The following is a 20,356-nucleotide window of genomic DNA, read 5'->3' on the forward strand; positions in this document are numbered from 1 at the left end:
GGTTTGTCTGAGCAGAACACGTGAAACACAATCACACACTTTTACTGTATTTGTTATTTCTTTATGCCTTCACTCATTGACAGACAACACCCTGTGGCCCGCCTCCTGCTGCTTTGAAGTCCTGCCTGTCTTCATGAGCAATTCATTCATTCAAAGCCTTTCGCTCCTTTGTGGAGCATAGGCCGTTGACCACAGTCCGCCAGAGTCTTTTGTCCTGGGCTTTCCTCTCCAGTTGTTTCCATGTCAGCCCGCTCTGTGTGATGTCCGTGTCAAGGTCCCTGCGCCAGGTGTTCTTGGGCCGGCCTCTCCTTCTTTTGCCTTGTGGGTTCCATCTAAGGGCCTGCCTGGTGATGCTGGTACCGGGTTTCCGGAGTGTATGGCCAATCCATCCCCATCTCCTTCTCCTGATCTCTTCTTCAACAGGTTTTTGACCTGTTCTTTGCCAAAGATCATTGTTACTGATGGTATCCGGCCAGTGGATGTTCATGAGCAATTAGATGATGTAATATTAATCTGATCTGTGGTGCCAGTGAGATTTAATGAACAATGCTAGCAAGTTCTATTACACAACTGCGTGTGCACCGGTTGGCAAAGTATATGGACTGATGATCAGAATGATTTTTTATAATCATTCCTTTTATTTTTTCCTTAAGAAAAAAAAAGACTACAACAACCTAAACCACAACAAATAAAATAATATGTACATATAACAGATAGTAGCTGTAAATTGAAAAAAACTAACTATTAAAAAACAAAGGAGAGAAAAAAACATAATAATAAAAATATAATAACATTTTTAAAACAAAAAATATAATATATTATTTTTTTAATTTATGAATAAAAATAAATAAATAGTAATGATAATAAATACATTTATATCCCTGTAGTCCACCACCCACACAGGATAGATACAGAGTACATACTGTGTGTGTAAGGCACATTTACAAAAGAGTAAATAAAACAGAATATAAAAATGAATTAAATAATATGAATATAATTAAATAAAATATAGAAACAAAATGAATTAAATAAAGGTTGCAATAAAACTGTTCAGGAGACAATATTTGCGATTCATTCCCATGCCTTTAACCCAAACATACACCACCTGTCAGAACCACAGGATTGTGAACATTTGTTTTTAACTCCAAGATATGTCAAGCTAGACTACTCTGTGTTTGTTTTGGTTTCAGTGGAATGTGCGGTCCCCAGACTTCTAAGAAAACGTCCAACTTATTGTTTATCCTCTAAATGAGGCGGTCGTGGGACACTGTTTCCACTAGTGTATTAAGCCATTCTTGATAGTTTGGAGATTCACTCTCTTTCCAGTGTCTTAAGTATGACCCTCTTAGCCGTGGTAATGGCATCTTTTAGCCATTTCAAATATTTAGTGCTCACATCTTTTATGTCTTTTGTAATGTTCAAGAGGCGTAAACTTGGATTGATAGATACCGATGTCCCCAGGCTGTTGCTGATCTTCTCTATAATCTTTTTCCAGAAAGTAACCAACAAGGGGCAACTAAAAAAAACATGTGCACAATATCTCTTAGGCTCGATATTGATCATACGTCCAAAGTGTTTGACTGCTTGTGTTTGTCACTCCCTCCCAGGGTTCCTTGGTGTCAGATTAGGAAGCAGTACTTCAGCTCCGGCATCAACAAGCGATCTTTGGATTCCATCGAGAGGGCAGCCTTCTTCGTAACCTTGGATGATGAAGAGCAAGGCATGAGAGGAGAGGACCCGGCGGGAAACTTGGACCGCTACGCCAAGTCCCTGCTGCACGGGAAATGTTATGATAGGTGAGAGGAGGACACACAGGAAAGGAATTAGAGAAACTGTTTAGGGACTTTTGAGATCGTAACCAGAAATATGTTATCTCGCCCTGAACCCAGCACGAGGTGATGTACTACTTTTGGCTGCTTTCGAATCCCCAAATAACCACTGATGAAGTCGTACTTTGTCAGCCTCCAAAACTGTGAAACGCCCTACAATACTGGGCTGGATCTCTTTTTAAAATGCAAAATAAAGCCAGGCCGAATGGGAGATGATGCACCTAAACTCTTATAATTTCATAATACAAGCTCTGATTGATCCCAATTTTGGTGTGATAGTGGGCGGCAGGGGGGTTCCTCTTCATGTGTGAGGAAACAGAATGTGAATATATTGATGCATTGAGGAAATACAGTACTACAAACACATAAGTACAATAAGCGGATATATCCAATATGAAGGTCTATGATGAAAGTATTCATTTACTTTCAGGTAGCTTTGGCTGGGATTGTCGGGAAAAGCAAGATGAAAATAGACCAGGGAACTTTTTGTGTTTATATAGGTGTTATATATTCATACTTATTACACGGCTTTGTTGAATACTCGATTCTGATTGGTCAAACATGGCGTTCTACGCCCTTATTTCTTGTGTTTGAATATATTAGTACACATTTAGTTATTCAATTGTTATCTGTCTTTCTTTCATAAATACAAGATAATATTTTCTCACGTTTCCTCCCCATCTCCATCTTTCTTCTGTCCTCTCTCAGGTGGTTTGATAAATCCTTCTCCATTGTGATCTACAAGAACGGGAAGAGTGGACTAAATGCAGAGCACTCCTGGGCCGATGCACCTACAGTGGCTCATCTTTGGGAGGTGCGTGTGTGTGTGTGCAAGGGCTTTTGTTTGTCTCACACGTGAATTTCTGCTTACTAGTATTTATCCAACACACTCTGTTTTTCATGAGTCAAGGAAGTGAAACAATTGGTACTGCCAGAGAGAAAGAGAGACCCTCTTCCGAGAAATGGCCTTGTTTAGAGAAGGAGGATTATGAAATAAGCAAACCAAAAGAGCCACCACAGCTGCTTAGGATCAGATCACTGCCCTCTTGCTACTGCTGTTACATATCAGCTGGAGTGAGTCATATTTTTTTAAAGCCATAACCAAAAAGAAGATCCCACTGAGAGAGAGTTGTTTGTTGGAGAACATCTGACAGCTGCATTGAAAAGACGATGCAATGGTCACAGTCAATTTGTCATATTATATCTGTATACTTCTGCCAGTGAAGTCCATGTTCATCATTCCAACAATGAAAAAGACAACTGCATGAAATATTGATTCTGGAAGTACCACAGTATATAAACAGACAGAACATCAGACAAAAAATAAAAAAAACATCTGAAGTGTAAATATGTGATGCAAAGAGCCAGCCAGTGAAAGGAAGACATGAGGTTTGATGACTCATTCTCAAGAAGCGGTTGTGTACAAATGCAGCATATGTCCACTGCTGACGGCGTGGGTACGTGAGATGTGATGAATAGGTCACCATGTGGGCCTGCTGAAGCGCTTATTAGGCAGGAAACCATAAATGCTACATTATCACGCCTACTGCGGTGAAGCACTTCAAGCTAGATGGGAGTGGATTTTTCCATAATCACCAATCTTTAACTTTTTTTTTTTTTTAACTCTGACTTCAAGATCTGTGAATGAAAATGGGTTCTATGGGTACCCACGAGTCTCCCCTTTACAGACATGCCCACTTTATGATAATCACATGCAGTTTGAAGTCATAGTCAAGTCAGCACACTGACACACTGACAGCTGTTGTTGTCTGTTGGGCTGCAGTTTGCCATGTTATAATTTGAGCATATTTTTTTTCCTAAATGCAGTACCTGTGAGGGTTTCTGGACAATATTTGTCATTGTTTTGTGTTGTTAATTGATTTCCAATAATCAATATATACATACATTTGCATAAAGCAGCATATTTGCTCACCCCCATGTTGATAAGAGTATTAAATACTTGACAAATCTCCCTTTTAAGGTACATTTTGAAGCGATAAAACGTACAATAATTTGCAATTGATTGCGATTAACTATGGACAATCATGTGATTAATCGCGATTTAAATATTTTAGTTGATTGACAGCCCTACTATGTAGTTATTGTTAATGCTCGTCATCAGTGGATTCCGCACAAAATCATGCAGGTTCACCAGAAACTCCTTCAGCTCAGACTCTGGCTGGGCCGTATTAATGGGAGAACCAGAACCAGGATTGAGCGGGGCAGACGGTCAGACCCTGCTGCAGTAAAATAATAAGTTTTATAAAGGGACACTTTGGTGCTCGGGAAACACTGCCGCTTTTGTCCCCACCCAGGGACCGCCAAAATCAACACAAAATGAAAGTTCATCGTAGTAGTTTTAAAAATGAATAGGTAGAATGATTTCAGTTGTATATTGTGTATTTGTATCTTATAATGAGCATGTCTCTTCCCTTCTCCAGTACACCCTGGCCACAGATGCCTTCCAGCTGGGCTACACTGAGGACGGGCACTGTAAAGGCGAGGTGGACCGCTCGCTACCTCTCCCCCAGAGGCTCGCCTGGGATATCCCTTCAGAGGTGCGTACACCCTGTGACTCTCTGCCCTCACTCTCTTAGTTATGAACATGCCTGCGTGTTTTCATTCTTTAACTTGTACATGCCTGTACAAGCACACACAAGTCCAAAGAACCATTGCAGGGCTGCTCACATCGTTGTGATCCGCTTGAGGAGGACATGCAATCATCAAGCTTAAACAGTCTTTGTGCAGAGTTATCTCAACCGAAAAACAGCTGTCATCACATCATACGTTTTAATGTACATGCTTCTTCAGACTGTGCTCTCCGGAGCAGTTTGAGTTTATCTTATCTAAATGTGTTATGTCAGAGTGTCAAAACATACTTTGTTCCCCTGGGGGAGGAAATGCAACCGCATCCTGCACATCCTGGAGAGCGATGACCAATTTCCTCTTGTCTCTTTCTTTCTGAGAAAATAATTTTTTTTTTTGACAACCCATGAATACCAAATGCTAAAACGAGCCACATGAGGTTATTTTTAGAGCTGCAAAGTAAATTCTACATATTAGGTGAGAAAAAAAATCAATTCACCTATGTGTTTTTTTGTTTGTTTTTTTTACGATTTTGAAATTGATTTTTTTAATGTCAGAATCAACATATTTGCTTCATTTGAGTCTATACGGAGGTAGAAGGAAGTTACCGCATTTATTGTTGTAATCCGAGTAACGTGACATCATATCCGTTCCGTATCCATCACTAAAACAAAACGCAGCCGGCCCGCAGTGAGCCGAAACGACAAAGCAGAAAACTGCAGAGGTTCTGCGTGGATACGACCTGCACGCTCACATATTAAATCCAAAGTGATAAACACTACACATACAGTAAAGTACGGAAACACTTTGGGTTTCACACGTTGCCAGGAAAAGCACAGCTAGACATCATGGCTAAAGCTACATCCTAACTCTGTCATGGACAGGAAACGTTATCGTATCGTGACGTGCGGTCAAGCCAGCCGTCGCTCTCATCTCTGTGGTCAAATTGGCTCACATTAATTACTTTCATTTTGGACCAGCTCATTTGGGCCAGTCCAAATTGCCTTATCTTTTTCCTCCATCATAGCCCACTCATATCTGACTTCCTGACTCAGAGAATACTTTCATTCCTTTTCAACTTTCACAAGCCAGGTTAACAAATACAGGAAACTGCCTCCAATGCTTCCATATTCATCTTGATGACGTACTTTTTCTAGGGATGCACTGATCCAACTTTTTCAGTCTCGATACCGATAGCGATACCGAGCACCGATCCCATACCAGTGTTTAATTATTAAGCTGTATGCCTCACTGTGTGGAAGTGACTGGGATCATTCTTTTATGTGTAAGGCAACAACAGGCTTGACTTCACGTAACATCAATTTAGTGAATTGTTATTTATTATTACATTTTTACTAATTTTGCCAAAAATTAGCGTACGTTTGGAGCGTTATTGAACCTCCTTCGCGACAAGCTAGTATGACATAGTTGTTACTAGGGGTGTAACGATACGCTTTTACTACGATACGATTTCCATGATTCCGATACGATTCAAGGACGATATTTGGCTCATCTAGAGCGATACGATACGATTCAATGATTTGAAATCGATACAGTAACTTTTTTCACCAAAAATCAGTGTGACTTTAAAATAAATATCTGATACTATAAAATACATAGCTGATACTGGACAGTGCAGGTCAGGATTCCTCAAAGTTCTTCTTGTAAGGGAATCAGGGATAAATGAATTATGGATATAAACAAGTAAACAACAATTAATGGCAAATACATACACCTTTTATTTCAAAAATAATAAAAAGTGCAACTTCAGGACCCGCTGCTTCAGTTCTCAAGATACAAGCAATATTTAACAAAAAAATATAATAAACCAACTTCTATTCAAGTTAAATGAAAAGTGATTTAACCTGCTGCTGCTGTTCTCATTTTCAGTATAAATGGTAGAGCAATAATACAGTGATCAACTTATAGTGATCAAACAGCCTGGGACAGAATCATTCCTGTACAAACGCTGTTTAAATAATTCACTTATAGTAATCAAGTAGTCCACCTACAGTGTTTATTTGGGGTCTTTTCATACATGAAAACATACGGACATTTTTTTAAAAAACTGTTAGACTAACGTTGGTTGAGTTTCTGTTTTGTTTTTTACTTTACTCCCGTGGTAATTTGCCTCGCGGACTGTCTGTGTATATAGATTTCATGACGAGGAAAGGAAAGTAATTTTCTCTGAATGAAAAAACGACAGCGCACTGGGAAAGCACCTGTGGGTGTTGCCGCCCTCGTAAAGTGGATTGATAGTGCTTCAAACTCTGCCGACCGGCTCCTCGGCTCCTCTGCACCTCTGCACCACAGCGCCAGCAGCTCATGCAGACCACCGTTAGTCTGCATGCAAGCCATGGATGTGTGCTCGGCTAACTCCTCCATGTCTTCTGGCATGTTGGAACAATTGTTTTTTTTAAGAAGGATTTCGTGAGAAGGTTATTTACCTTCACTAAAGCAAGAGGGTGAAGATTGTGTAAGGAAAGGGAGGAGATCAGCGTGTAAAAACATATGGGTTGATAGATTGATAGTTCAAAGACAGGACTGTTGGACGACTGACAGGGGAATTATTTTGTTATCCAACAGTTAAGTAAATAATAAACCTGAAACATGATGACCTTGTATAATCCATCTCAGTTGCACTGGGATGAGTTCCCTGGCTAACCATTGATGAATGACCCAGGTCTACAACCTCGTGTGCATGTGTGATGTAAGATTTAAGTTATTTCCTGGTTACAGCATAAAACGTTTCTGAAGAGAACCTGAATGTTTGCAGTTCAGTGAGAGTATCGTAACTAGATTAACATTGATACTAGAATCTAGAGTAAAGGTTGATGACATAACTAAGTAAACAAACAACACTATGATGTGGTGTGAACAATGGGTTGGTTTCCTGTGGCAAAAGTCCCGTGGTTGTCATCGCTGCAGCATGCGAGTTATTCAGTCTTCAACGTCAGCTCTGCTGAGGGGAGATGCAGGGAATTTCCCCACGACTGGTTGGTTTAATATTCAAAACTGAAAAAAGGAAAGGAAACTGGCAATGTATTTTCCCTGCTCCCACCCTGTTTACAAGTGTGCTACAGGTGTGCCATGTGCCTCTTGCACCTTGATCCATGACAGTTAATACTGCATATTGTCAAAGTATTGCTCGGTTTTACAAAAAAAACACATGGAGAGTTCAATTAGATACTCCAATGGCGTTTAAGAAAATCCTTGTATAAAGAGTTTAAGCATGGAATCAAGCCAACCAGCTACAAGAATAATCGTGACCTTAAAACATTTGACTTGGAGCAAAAACAAAAATTGGACAATGGGGGGAAAAAAGGCTGACTTTTTACACAAATATTTTAAGAGTGACAGAACTACTCATCCCATAAACGCCTCTGGAGACTCCGGAAAAACATTTAAGCTAACCATTGTCGATCTAAAATGAAGACGGATTCAGCAACTGCATGCCTTATTTCTTGCCTCAATTGTTTTCAGAAACATTTGAGGCATGCATTTGCTGCTCCTCAAATATTTCTGAGTACAAGCACGGGCCCTCACTAGTCATTCACGGGTGCGGTTAACATTCCCATGGTAACGGCGAGCTCCACCAATCAGAGACGTCGCTGTTACACTTTAGGATTGTGCTTGGTGTAGTACTTCTCCATGATATCATAAATAAAGTATGTTTTTCTTAAAACAAGGTTTCTATCATTCGGACTTGTGGCTTCTACAGGAGCATGCACCATCGCTTCATAATCTCATAGCTCGTGGTAAGTCCACCTTGGATGGTTACGACATTATGGCTTATCACAACGCTACAACTGTAGAGCACCAATGTACTGACATTATGTTAAATGCATTCAAACGGCCCCGATGGAGCTGACCATGGATGTATAAAGAGAACAGAGTTGACAGGAGAGTTAGCGACGGACTTGGCGAAGGTAGCGGAAGTAAACATGTGTGACTACGTCCGGTTTTCAAAATAAGGGAACTGTATATAAGAAAATACATATATGGAAATAAGATTGATTGGATTATATTCACCAGAAGTAGAAAAAATTACATGTCCCTTATAAATTAAAAAGAATATACCACTAATTTGTTAGGGAACTGTCTTTATTCTTTGATTTTTGGGTTGCTGGAATTTTTTTTATAAATAATGCCTGACGATGACTGATATATTTGATCTCAGGACATCTCCGACTACATACAAACATTTTTACTGTATCAATTTATATATTTTCCAAAGTAAAATTCCCTAGAAGTGTATGATTCAACTTTTTTTCATGGTCTAGTGTTAAAAAAAGGTAACAAAAATCACAATAAATTGCAATATCGAATCACAATATTGACATTCATATGCGACGGACATGGGAGAGTTGAGTTATGATTCCAAGTCGTAAGCACAATGAATTGTGACGCAATCTGGCAGTAAGGCTTTCTTCGCCTTGTGTCTCCCCCACCTTTTTACTCCCTTATGCCTCACAGCTTTCACAACCTCTGCTTTGAGTGACGTAAGGAAAATCTGGATCCAGTTCTTTTTTTGTTGTTTTAATCCTCTCTGGTGCTCCTACCAGTAAAGGTCACCAGAAGTACTTGCTGACTAATGAAGAAATCCAGACTACCGTTTGTTCTCAGTTGGTGCTCAGATAGGAGCACATCATGTGTTTGTCAGAATGCTGCATATCTGGTTTGTTTGATTGTTGGTAACTGAGTATGGGTGTCAGTCGTTTTCTGTATCCGGGAGCTGCTTCACATCGAAACATAATACCTGTACAGGATTGTGAATGACTGATGAGATCTCAAAACCACATGACTGAGCGTATCAAAGAAGGTTCACACTGATAAGTATGAAAGGAGTGGCTCTGACTCAGAATCCCTGTAGGTTGGCTCACATTTCTCAGCGCTAATTTGGATGTGTGTTATCGGATTTCTTAAGAGTCTGTGTGTGTTGTGTTTGTATACCACGTCTATAGGTTAATTATTGTTAAAGTTGATTATGTTATAACATGTCTGGTATCTTAAAGTACCACACACACGGACAGTAAACTCAGATTATTATATCCATGCGACAACGTAATCGTTTCCGGAGTAGACCTCGTAAACTACTTAATTTAGGAACTTCAAATTTGGTATGATGGTTCACAGTGTGGTCTAGTTGTGTCTTTTGGGGGTTTGAAGTCCAGGGTGCCCAAAATTTGACATTTTGGACAAAAACTGTGATTTTTCCAGAGTAGAACTCGCTCCGTTAGTTCCAAAAGGGCAAAAGCTTTGGTCAAGCAGTGAGCGGGGAAATGTGAGCAATGCTCACTTTTGCCTTGTTGCACTAGTGACGTACAGGCTCCCTTCCTCTGCACTGTTTGCATTGGCATTCCCTTCCCAAATCCATTCTCAGAAACGTGAGCGTGTATTTGCATTTACTCCAGCACTTTGTTGGGGTTGTTCTAAGCAAGATTTGACTTACTGGGTCTTGTGTCGGGTGTGTGTGCAGTTAACCTGACCAGTCGCAAAGAGCTGAAAGAAGAGCTGGTGGTCTTTAAAACTGCTTTTCCTGTTTCTTTTACTATTTCCTGGCTCCCCTTTGTTATTTTGATCACAGCATCCCTTCTGACAATCTTTTAATCTGTCAAACAAACAGACACAAGGAGACCAAGGGAACGTTTTTTTTCTGTACGCCTCTAATACCAGTCAGCGGTTTCTTAAGGTTCCGACAAATTCTGCCTGGAGTCACGTACATGATTTGACGTGCAAGTCACTGTTGACGTACGAAGTGTGACTAATGGCATGCAACTTCTCGGCAGACTTATCAGATATTTAAGAAATGTGTGTGCATGTACATTTAAGAGAGGATCACACAAACACCATAACAAAACACAAATAGTGAATGATTTAACCTCACAAAGGTTCACACAATTTGTCAGGATCAGTGTTGTGTTGTTTTTTTTGGAATAACTGCCTTTGAAGTGTAAATGGCACTAAAATAAAAAGGAATCATTTATATAATAAAGAAAAGATGAATTATTTTACAGAATTACAGATTAACAACACAAAACAATGACAAATATTGTCCAGAAACCCTCACAGGTACTGCATTTAGCAAAAAAAATATGCTCAAATCATAACATGGCAAACTCAAGCCTAACAGGCAACAACAGCTGTCAGTGTGTCAGTGTGCTACGTGACTATGACTTGCCCCAAACTGCATTTGATTATCGTAAAGTGGGCGTGTCTGTAAAGGGGAGACTCATGGGTACCCATAGAACCCATTTTCATTCACATGTCTTGAGGTCAGAGGTCAAGGGACCCCTTTTGAAAATGACAAACAATGTAAAGTGGTCGCGCACATCCAAAACCGTAGTAGGTGGTTTTGGAGGAGCGCTGGACCAGTAGAAGTAGAAAAATGTAGAAGATGATCCGCACAAGTAGCTCCCTATATGTACAATTTATTAGTTAGTAAGTGACATTTTGAGCGGATGCTCTTCTTCAGACTTAATGAAGAATGTTAATGTGTTAAAGAAATGAGTGGCGTTAAAATGAATTTGCACACGTTAACTTTGACAGCCCAAATTTGATCCCAATATTTTTACTTCCACACTTTTATATGTCTTATATTCTCTTTTTTGTTTATTTGTGTGATTTTCTTTAATATACATATTTAATGAGCATTGTTGGAGGGAGCCTGAGATGTACGATTTTCATTGCCAACTACTGCTTCTCTGTAATTGTTGATAATAAAGAAACTTGAAACTTCTTCATTTGAAAGAACTATTCATGCTTGGCTATAGTCACTTAACACACTCTATTAGATTTCCACTATAACTGCCTTCCACTGCCCGCCAGCACAATGTCAACACTGCGATGTCTTGACTTGAGGCCAAAGATAATTTTTTTTGCATGCAATGCCAGGGAAAGTCTAGATGATCACCTTTGTTCCACTTTTAAGTCTCTTTTTTGTTCTGTGTGTGTCAGGTTCAGGCTCAGGCATGCATCTCCCTGGCTGTTGCCCAGGCGCTGGCAGATGACGTGGACTGCCATGTGTTTCCCTTCAGGGAGTTCGGAAAAGGACGGATCAAGAAGCTCCGTGTCAGCCCCGACGCGTTCATACAGATCGGCTTACAGCTGGCATACTACAGGGTAACGCTTTGACAGGCACACACAAACAAAACACACACACACAGAGCGGAGTAAAGGTGTTAGGAAAATATACTTTCTTTATGGTTTTTAAACCAAGAAACCTAATGTGTGAGTGTAACTTTAACCAGCAAAAAAAAAATCGGATATATGAGACTGATCCGGTCATGGCTGATCAGCTGACAACAAGCCAGGTTTGACCGGTGGCCCATTGATCGGTGCATCTCTATTATAGTCTTACTGTTAAAATATAACTGGATGATGCAACCTAAAATCTGTACTACAATAAATAATGACTTGTTTACTTGATACATGGTTGCTGGCTAGTTTCTGTCCTGATTACATATAATAAGTTAAAGATTCTGGACTGTGGACTGATTGGTTGGTTGAACTTCTGGTTAGTTTTTATATGGTTGTGGTTATTAAATAAGTTTGGTGCAATGTCTAGTCCTTTGTCCAAACCAAGCAGCAGCCACCACGGCTGAATGACGAAGCAAATGCCAAGAGCATTAAGATGGACTTCTACTACTGCATTAAGCGTCTTTGAGATCACTAAAAAGCGCTATACTGTCAATAATATATTATTTATTATTATTACTATTTGCTGCCAAGAAAGCCCGGGCTGTGTCAAAATCAATTGAAAAATCTCTTAATACAAACTCATTTATTTATTGATAGCCAATGTTAGCCAATTTTGATTTTATCATTGCTTTTATTAACTTTGTAGTCTTTAACAAAGCCCATGTTTGTTTCTCTGTCTCTCCATGCCCTCCTTCTCTTCTTCCCCCAGGATCGTGGGGGTTTCTGTCTGACTTACGAGGCGTCAATGACCCGTCTGTTCCGGGAGGGCCGGACAGAGACTGTGCGATCCTGCTCTAACGAGAGCTGTGCCTTCGTCAAAGCTCTAGAGGATGGAGAGGTACTGATAAATAACTCGATTCTGCTCTCTCTCAAGTAAAATTACGATTGAAAGCTCACACAAAATGTATAACTCTGACCCCGTTGTGGGTCCAAACTCCAGAACAAGAATTGCCATATTGTCACAGTAAAAAGTACAGTCTAATATTGGCTCGGTTAATCATCAGTCTGTTTTGTGCTGTATTTCTGTCTAAATCTAAAGTGTATGGATGATTTGTATTCAATTTAAGTGTGCGTTCGCACCATCCTTGTTAAGTCCGGTTGAACCGAACCCTGGAGCGTTCACCCTTTTGAGCGGGTCATTTGGGTCGTTGTGAACACCGGACTCGAACTCTTGTGCAGACCAAACAATCCCACTGATCTCTGGTCTCAAAGGGGTGGTCTTGGACCGCTGTCAACTTGGAGAACTTTGGAGCGGTTCATTTCTGGTGTGAACACAATTCAAAGCAATGGAATGTTTACAATTTCTGAGTTTTGCCTTTGTGAACGCAAACTGGACCAGCTGGAAAATTGAAACTGTGTATCATCCTCGCATTGGTTAGATTCAGGAACTGAACCTTTAGGTGTGAACCCGCCCTTAGGGATGTCAGTAAAAGTGCAATATGGTTTGACAGGCAGAGGACCAATGCAGGCGTCTCTTCCGACTGGCCTCAGAGATGCACCAGAACCTTTATCGAATGGCCATGACGGGAGCTGGAATTGACAGACACGTCTTCTGTCTGTACGTGGTGTCCAAATACTTGGGGGTGGACTCTCCCTTCCTCAAAGAGGTAAGCGTTTGGTTTTGTTCAGTGTTACATTGCTATTTTAGTCTTTTCTGTTCATCCCAGTCACCTATTTCTCTTCTCTTCTTTTCTCTCCCGCTCATATTCCAGGTTTTGTCGGAGCCTTGGCGTCTCTCCACCAGTCAGACCCCAGTTCAGCAGATGGAGCTGTTTGACCTGAAGAACAACCCCGAATTCATATCGCTGGGCGGAGGGTTTGGACCTGTGAGTGACGCACACTTTTCTGTAGTTGTAACTGTCAAGTCAAGTCAATTTTATTTGTATAGCCCAATATCACAAATCCCAGATTTGCCTCAGTGGGCTTTACAATCTGTAGAGGATACGACACCTTCTGTCCTTTACAGTTTAACACACTCATCGGATAAGGAAAAACTCCCCCTAAAAAACCCTTTCAACGGGGAAAAAAGCAGTTCTAAAAGGAAAAAAGATGGGTTTTGAGTTTAAAGTTTAAAAGCCTCCACAGAATCCAACTGTCTGATGTCCACAGGGAGGTTATTCCAGAGGAAGGAGGCTCGATAAGAAAAGGCCCTTTGGCCTGCTGACTTCTTTTTCACTCCAGGGACAGACAGGAGCCTTGTATTCTGAGATGCAAAAAATGCAAATGTGAATGGCAAGAACATGCTTTGTGCATGTTTTTTTAACATAGTCAGAAGCTGACTGTGTGGTTGTGCACACACACACACACACACACACACACACACAATGGTATATTTGTGCAGCGGTGGGGTACTAATGCTTATTTCATATGATTTCTGTGATCATGTCAGGTTGCTGATGATGGTTATGGGGTTTCATACATCATTGTGGGTGAGGATATGATCAACTTCCACGTGTCGTCCAAACACTCGTGCAGCGAGACCGTAAGTAAAGCCTCTGTTACTTTCAAGTTTCAAGTTTATTCGTCACATACACAATTATACAAGTGTAATTCGCAGAGAAATGCTTATGTACCTCTCCGGCTGTACAGTGAAGCCAACATAAGTAATAATCCCACATAAACCAGCCTACATAAGTAATAATTAACCAAGATGACATTAACAAACCAACATAACAAAAGTGCTAACAGTGCAAACATTACAAGGTGCAAAAGTTAATGATGGAGTGTGGGGGGGCGGGGCTTAAGTGTTAGGCTCATTTAGCAGTCTGATGGCCTGAGGGAAGAAACTCCTCCTCATTCTTTCTGTATTGGCCTTCAGCAGACGATAATCAGTATTCAGTTCATCAGTATTTGGATATGGTATTGATCATTTTGTACAGTAAACTTATTGTTTAATCATACAGGGAGGAATCATTACATTTGTATCTAATTTTCTATGTAATATTGAAGTTACTTTTGCCTTTTCAGTTACTTTTCATTATATTGACTGCACATCTGTGACCAATATGTTCAACTAACCTCCAGCATCATTGGATTGTGAAAAACATTCAATGCTCTTCACTTTAATTTTCCACTAATTCATCCAGCTGGGATGTTCTAACTCAATCTGTTACTTCCTGGCATGTTTTTACTGCACTTTCTGTGCAAACATACTGGGAAGTTGGAGGCGAAAGACAGCCTCTTCTCACTCAATTTGTAACTTTTCTGCATTTGCATTGACCAAAATACTTATTCTGTGGAAATCCTACGTATTGTAGCATTTTGCATAAACTTCCCATTTTTTCAACTTCCCATTATTATGAAGCATGTGACTGCTTTGCACCTCCTACGCTAGTGCCTCCATGTGTAGCAGGTGGCCATTAAAATGATCTTGATTATTCACTCAGGAATTTCAATGGATTATTACACAATACATTTTTTATTTTTTTTCCGGACTGGTTGGTGACAGTGCCGTCTGCCTTTCCAGTCAGCATTCATTCATTCTGAAACCACAAAGCACATGACAGGACATGAGAAACCAAGCAGTGCTTTGCTGTCTGTTTTCAGTTCCCTTTTCACAATCTTATTTTACTGTGGAATCTAGGTATTTAATAAAGCTAAGCCGATAAATCAGCCAGGTCGATATAACGGCCAATATTAGTTTATTGCAGATATAGAGTTTAATTGTTTCTGTGTATATGTGTCGGTTGATAAGTAACAAGAAATTGCTGTACAGAAATACCAAACTATGTTTGAGATCATTTAGAAACCGTTTCTCCATTAACCCTCTGAGACCGACAATAGACCCGTTTTTGTCGTTTTTAGGGAGGTACAGGGGGTCTTTGGGTGGAGATGGCAGGTCAACAGTATATATCACATAGAAGTGGTTGATACCATTTGTTTCACAGATCTGGTGCTAAATTTAACCATTTTTTTTACCACTCGAGAATTAATAAAAATTATCAATAATCCCTCCAAAATACCACATTAAGACACTAACACCTCGAGGAACACCATAGAAAAAGCCATGCTGTGATTTGGTTTCAAAAGCTTTTGACATTTGGAGATTTCTGCAAGAATTGCATTTTTCAGCGATTGGATGGCGAGCACTGCTCAGAAACCCCCTTATTGTCAATGTACCTAGGAAATCCTTCCTTACTAGAATGGCAACGTTGTTGTTACCAATGGTTTCCTTAGGTTTTCTAGTTTCATATGATATCTGGACCTTCACTAGCTAGCTCTAAAACTGAACCTGCTACTGCCTCTGAAAGACGGTAAAGTTGGTCTCAGGGGGTTAAATAGTTTGTCCAGCAGTGATGTTGATTTTTACACGTCCCATTTGGTAGGAATCTTGATCACAGTGTGTCTTTGTGACAAAATAAATAATACTATCGACAGATACATCCAGTATCAGCCTTACAATCACTATCATCCTCAACAGTCCAGTATCGGTAAGGCTATAATACTTAACTTATATAACTTAACCCACTTCTCTCTCTCCAAGTCCTGTCGTCTCTCCCTCCTTCTCTCTCTCTGTGGTTTTGACTTTCGACCCACACGTTTGGATATTGTTCCCTTTTCCCACCCTCATTTTAATACTCTACTTCCTCCATTTTAGGACTCCCACAGGTTTGGAGCCCAGATAAGTAAAGCTCTCCAAGACATCATGACCCTCCTCTCCGCTGACACCAAAACCACCTCGTCCTCCAAAGGCACAGCCCAGCATCAGCCCAAGAAGCTCCTCTGAATATGGCAGAAAAGCAGCTCACCACGTGGACAAATATTCCCTAAGATGAGTGTAGAAACCTTTTAAGAACACAACCAATTATGTGACAGACCTAAAAGCATTAATTAAACTGACAAAAGTGAATTTAACGAGTTTTATCAAAGGGACATCCCAGCCTAATTCGAAGGCAGGTGCTCTTTGTTTACATCTCCAAAACAATAACGCATTTTTAGGCCCCGTTCAAACGGACAAATAAGGCACACTGAAGACGCATGGTTCCCTTTCATGTTGGACATGTGATCTGTGGCGCAATTTCGTTGCCACCTCTAGCTCAGTGACAAAAAAAAATGAAAGACACACTTGCACTCAATGTTATGATTTGCATTCTTCCATTAAAAAACACAGAGTTCAAAAGCCTTTCCCCATGAACAGGCACTAACAAATATATGTTACTGTTATTCACCATTAATACGTACCCTTTTGTATACTTTTGTAATTTTATGAGTCGTGTCTGTTCGAGAGATTCAAGCTTGACGACACGTGAGAGTGCAAAAGGCTTCCTACTTTCTTTGAGAATATGAAACCTGTGATGGTTGATTTTTTTAAGAAAGAAGGAGCTGTGACAACTTAAGAAGGAAGTCTTTAGAATAAAAGTAAGAAGAGAAAGAGAGACAGCTCCCTGACAATTCCAGAAAGCATTAAGAGACCCTTAATCTCAATAAAAGAGAAGGGAAATGTCTTTTTAAAGTTAGCGGACCCAAGTGTGAAATGAGGTCAACCCATTGACACAATTCACAACAATTTGATGTCCATGTTCGAGGTTATAGATTATTATAGTTGATTGCTAAAAATCTAAAAAGCTTAAGGGAAAAGGGAGTTATAACAAGGATAAGAGGATACATCTCAATGAAGGGAAAGGGTTCCTGACAGACCTCTTAACAAAAATAGCCACTTTTTTATTGTCATTTAATTTAATTCATCAAATGGGACTAGAAGTTTACAAGCTAGACAATGAAAGCCCCAGTCTAATCTTTGGGAATGGTAACTATAAAAACTATTTTATTACTTACTTTTACCCCTCACCTGATCTCTGGACAAGTCGTATGCCACAGCCTCGAAAGTTTCTTGACTTGATGTCTTAGTTAAATCTTCAGTGACAGGGAGAATGTGTTTTGCTGTCGTTACAAGTAACTGCTGATAATCGCAGTAAAATACGTTCTAAAGGATACTGTGGCTTTTATACAACACCTACTAATAACTGTGTTGAATGTTTCTCTGGTATTAGTACACCAAATCAGTTTCCATAGTGACAGAAATGAAGACACCTGTGGTTTAAGAGTGTTGTAATCAGCGTGTATGATCAAAGGTAAAAGTAGCAAGACCACAATGTAAAAACACTCCACTCCACGTAAACGTTCTGCATTCAAAAAGTGTTGTCGGGGGGGCGTGTGCCTGTTGGGAGCGCGCACCCCTACGGAACGCATGCCCGTTCGGAGCAGGCCAATTGCTTTGCCCCCGGAAGTGCTGCTTGCAGCGTTGTCGAGAACCGCTCTCCGCTCGTTGACTCCAGGGGAAGTGAAGAAGAGTTCGGTTGCAACGTTAGTATATCCAGCGTCCAGCAGTAAAAAAGTGAACTGCAGTCAATGAGCCGCAGCCTTTAAAGGCCCGCTGCGGACGACATGCTCAACTAGCACAGGGCACTATCGCTCGTTTATTAAAAGTTTATTAATATTGAATGCATGTCCAAATTGCACCAACTTGGACAAAGCACTCTATTGGGTCCCCAGCAATACACCCACCAAGTGTGAAGTACATCAGATGAATGGTTCTCGACATATGCGAAGGACACACAGACAGACAGACAGACAGAGAAGTAGTGGTTACTGATGTCTTTGAACTATTGTTTCATATATATGGTTATCAGTTACTGTTCCGGGTTCCTGCGTGCCAGCTGGAAGGGTGCCAACTCCTTTGAACTTTGTGCAGCAGCACTGTGCTCAAAATAGAGCCATGGGACACCAAACAAATGCAAAGAGACAATCTAAAGATCCTGTCATTACATCACGTATAATTTTATTTGATGCCCCGTGAATATAAGTTCAATTGGTTACATGTGAATCAAGATTTACACGAATCAGGTACATAATCTGACATATGGCACAAATTGTTGTCGATATTAGACAACCGCATAAAAGTGATAACATTTTCAAGATTTGGGCTGTATTTTGACAGAGATCAGGTGATAACTCACGCTACATTAACAATGGAATTTAATTTATAGCCATGTGAAGGGAGGATGGAAGGAAAGAATGAAGGGAGGGAAATTATTATTCATTATTGTTTTTTGTTTTTTTAACTTTTTATTGTCAGTTCAGTGGATAGATTTAACGAGGCGTAAATGTTAAAAGTCTGATGTTTTTAGATAATCGTATGGACATGCTTCAGCTTATCAGACACAGTTGTTTTTCACTGCTGTTGAAACGCACCTCAAGTGTTGGAGATGGTCAGAAGTGGGCTGCATATACAGTTGCATTGCCATGTCATTATTCTTACCATCACTGAAAATGTTATGTTTTTATTGTTGTGGAAATCTTTTTCAAACATTCTTCTTTCTTTCTCAAACGTGACACAAGGAGTGCCCACGTGCTTTATTTGTCCTCAAGTGCCCCTTTGGTTACCGTTCTGTTTAGCTTACTTATTACTTCAAAAATGAACCGTAAACATGACCCGCACCCTCCATGCGCTAGAGGTGACCCTCTCTGCCCTTATTTAGTCTGTGCACGCCAACGCAATACAAATATAAGCTTTTAGATAATAAAGATATCAAGGGGAAATACGTTGTAGGAGAAAGTGAAATCTGCAGGTGATACTCAATACAGAAAACAAACAGCAGAAACCATGGCCAGAATTTAGATTTACAAATGGTACAAAGTAATACAGTCTACTTCAGCGCCAGTGGTACTTTTTTTGCCAGTGGAGGAGATCAATAAGATGTTTCCCGCCCTCACTTTCTGATCCTTACACAACGACTCATCCCTGGTTTTAAAGCTATGGCATTTAAAACACACGTGTGCCTGAATTCAAGTATTCATTCAGTATAACAGTTTCAATGCAATTCTTGGGAACACTTTATAATAAACATAATTTATAAATGGAAAACTGATAGTTAATTAAACTTAGTTAGTAGTTATTTTATTATTAACAAATGAAATGATAATTAATAATGTTTACTAATTATTAGTAATGCTATAATTTGTGTTATTCTAACAGTTTATTGTTGCACACATAACATTTTATATACTATATCTATATAAGTATTTGTTTATGATAAAGACATAAGTAAACTTAAAAGAAATTGTTTATAAATTATATATAAACATTACATAGATAGATATTTGTAACACTTTGTGTTAATGGTTAATTGTTTTGTAAACCATCTATATAGAAGCATTATTTGGATGGCTACTATAAGATAACTAATAAGGTAACTGATGATTATAATAACTTGTTAATAGGTTAGTAAATACTTTGTAAAGTGTCTATAAACAATATTTAGATAGTTAATACTTTGTCAATGATTAATTGGTGTCTGCTCCATCTATCTATGTAATGTTTGTAGATGTTTTACAAACTATTTCTTAAAGATTTACAAATCATTTAGTAATCACTAACAAGTACTTAATATAATATATAAAACTGTATAATGTGTGCAAAAATGAATTGTTAATAGATAATGTAATCAGAATGTAATTTCTATTGTCTCTTATCAGCTGTGATACAATTTCTAAATTAATTATTTCATATTACACAAACTAATGATAAAATAACAGAAATTATAGCATTACTATTAATAAGTAAACATTGTTAATTATCATTTCATTGTTTGTTAATTAAGTTATTTTACTAAGTCTAACTGTCAATTTACCATTTATAAATGATGCTTATTATAAAGTGTTACCCAATTTTTTTGATCAATGCAATTTTTAAGGGAAACCTTGTAACATTTATTAACACCGTGTTCTCTGTGTGTGTTGAT

At 39.4% G+C, this 20,356-nt stretch overlaps 1 protein-coding gene across 2 annotated transcripts in view; it reads left to right on the forward strand.

Moving 5' to 3' along the window:
* The window catches only part of cpt1a2b (carnitine palmitoyltransferase 1A2b), a 44,094-nt gene that overhangs the window by 22,019 nt on the left and 1,719 nt on the right, over positions 1–20,356 (forward strand). Inside the window, exons 11-20 of one of the 2 annotated variants that reach the window (XM_074655720.1) lie at positions 1,608–1,796; positions 2,538–2,643; positions 4,271–4,387; positions 11,373–11,537; positions 12,325–12,453; positions 13,067–13,222; positions 13,328–13,441; positions 14,005–14,097; positions 16,213–17,663; positions 17,924–20,356. The exon at positions 17,924–20,356 is cut by the window's right edge and continues 1,719 nt beyond it. In XM_074655720.1, coding sequence (XP_074511821.1) covers positions 1,608–1,796; positions 2,538–2,643; positions 4,271–4,387; positions 11,373–11,537; positions 12,325–12,453; positions 13,067–13,222; positions 13,328–13,441; positions 14,005–14,097; positions 16,213–16,341 — 1,198 coding nt within the window. In that variant the 3' untranslated portion in view covers positions 16,342–17,663; positions 17,924–20,356. Of the gene's footprint in view, positions 1–1,607; positions 1,797–2,537; positions 2,644–4,270; positions 4,388–11,372; positions 11,538–12,324; positions 12,454–13,066; positions 13,223–13,327; positions 13,475–13,728; positions 13,795–14,004; positions 14,098–16,212; positions 17,664–17,923 lie in introns of those variants that run through there. The other variant, XM_074655719.1, reaches the window with a different exon arrangement.

Source organism: Sebastes fasciatus, chromosome 13, assembly GCF_043250625.1.
Source record: "Sebastes fasciatus isolate fSebFas1 chromosome 13, fSebFas1.pri, whole genome shotgun sequence".
NCBI classification, from domain to species: domain Eukaryota; kingdom Metazoa; phylum Chordata; class Actinopteri; order Perciformes; family Sebastidae; genus Sebastes; species Sebastes fasciatus.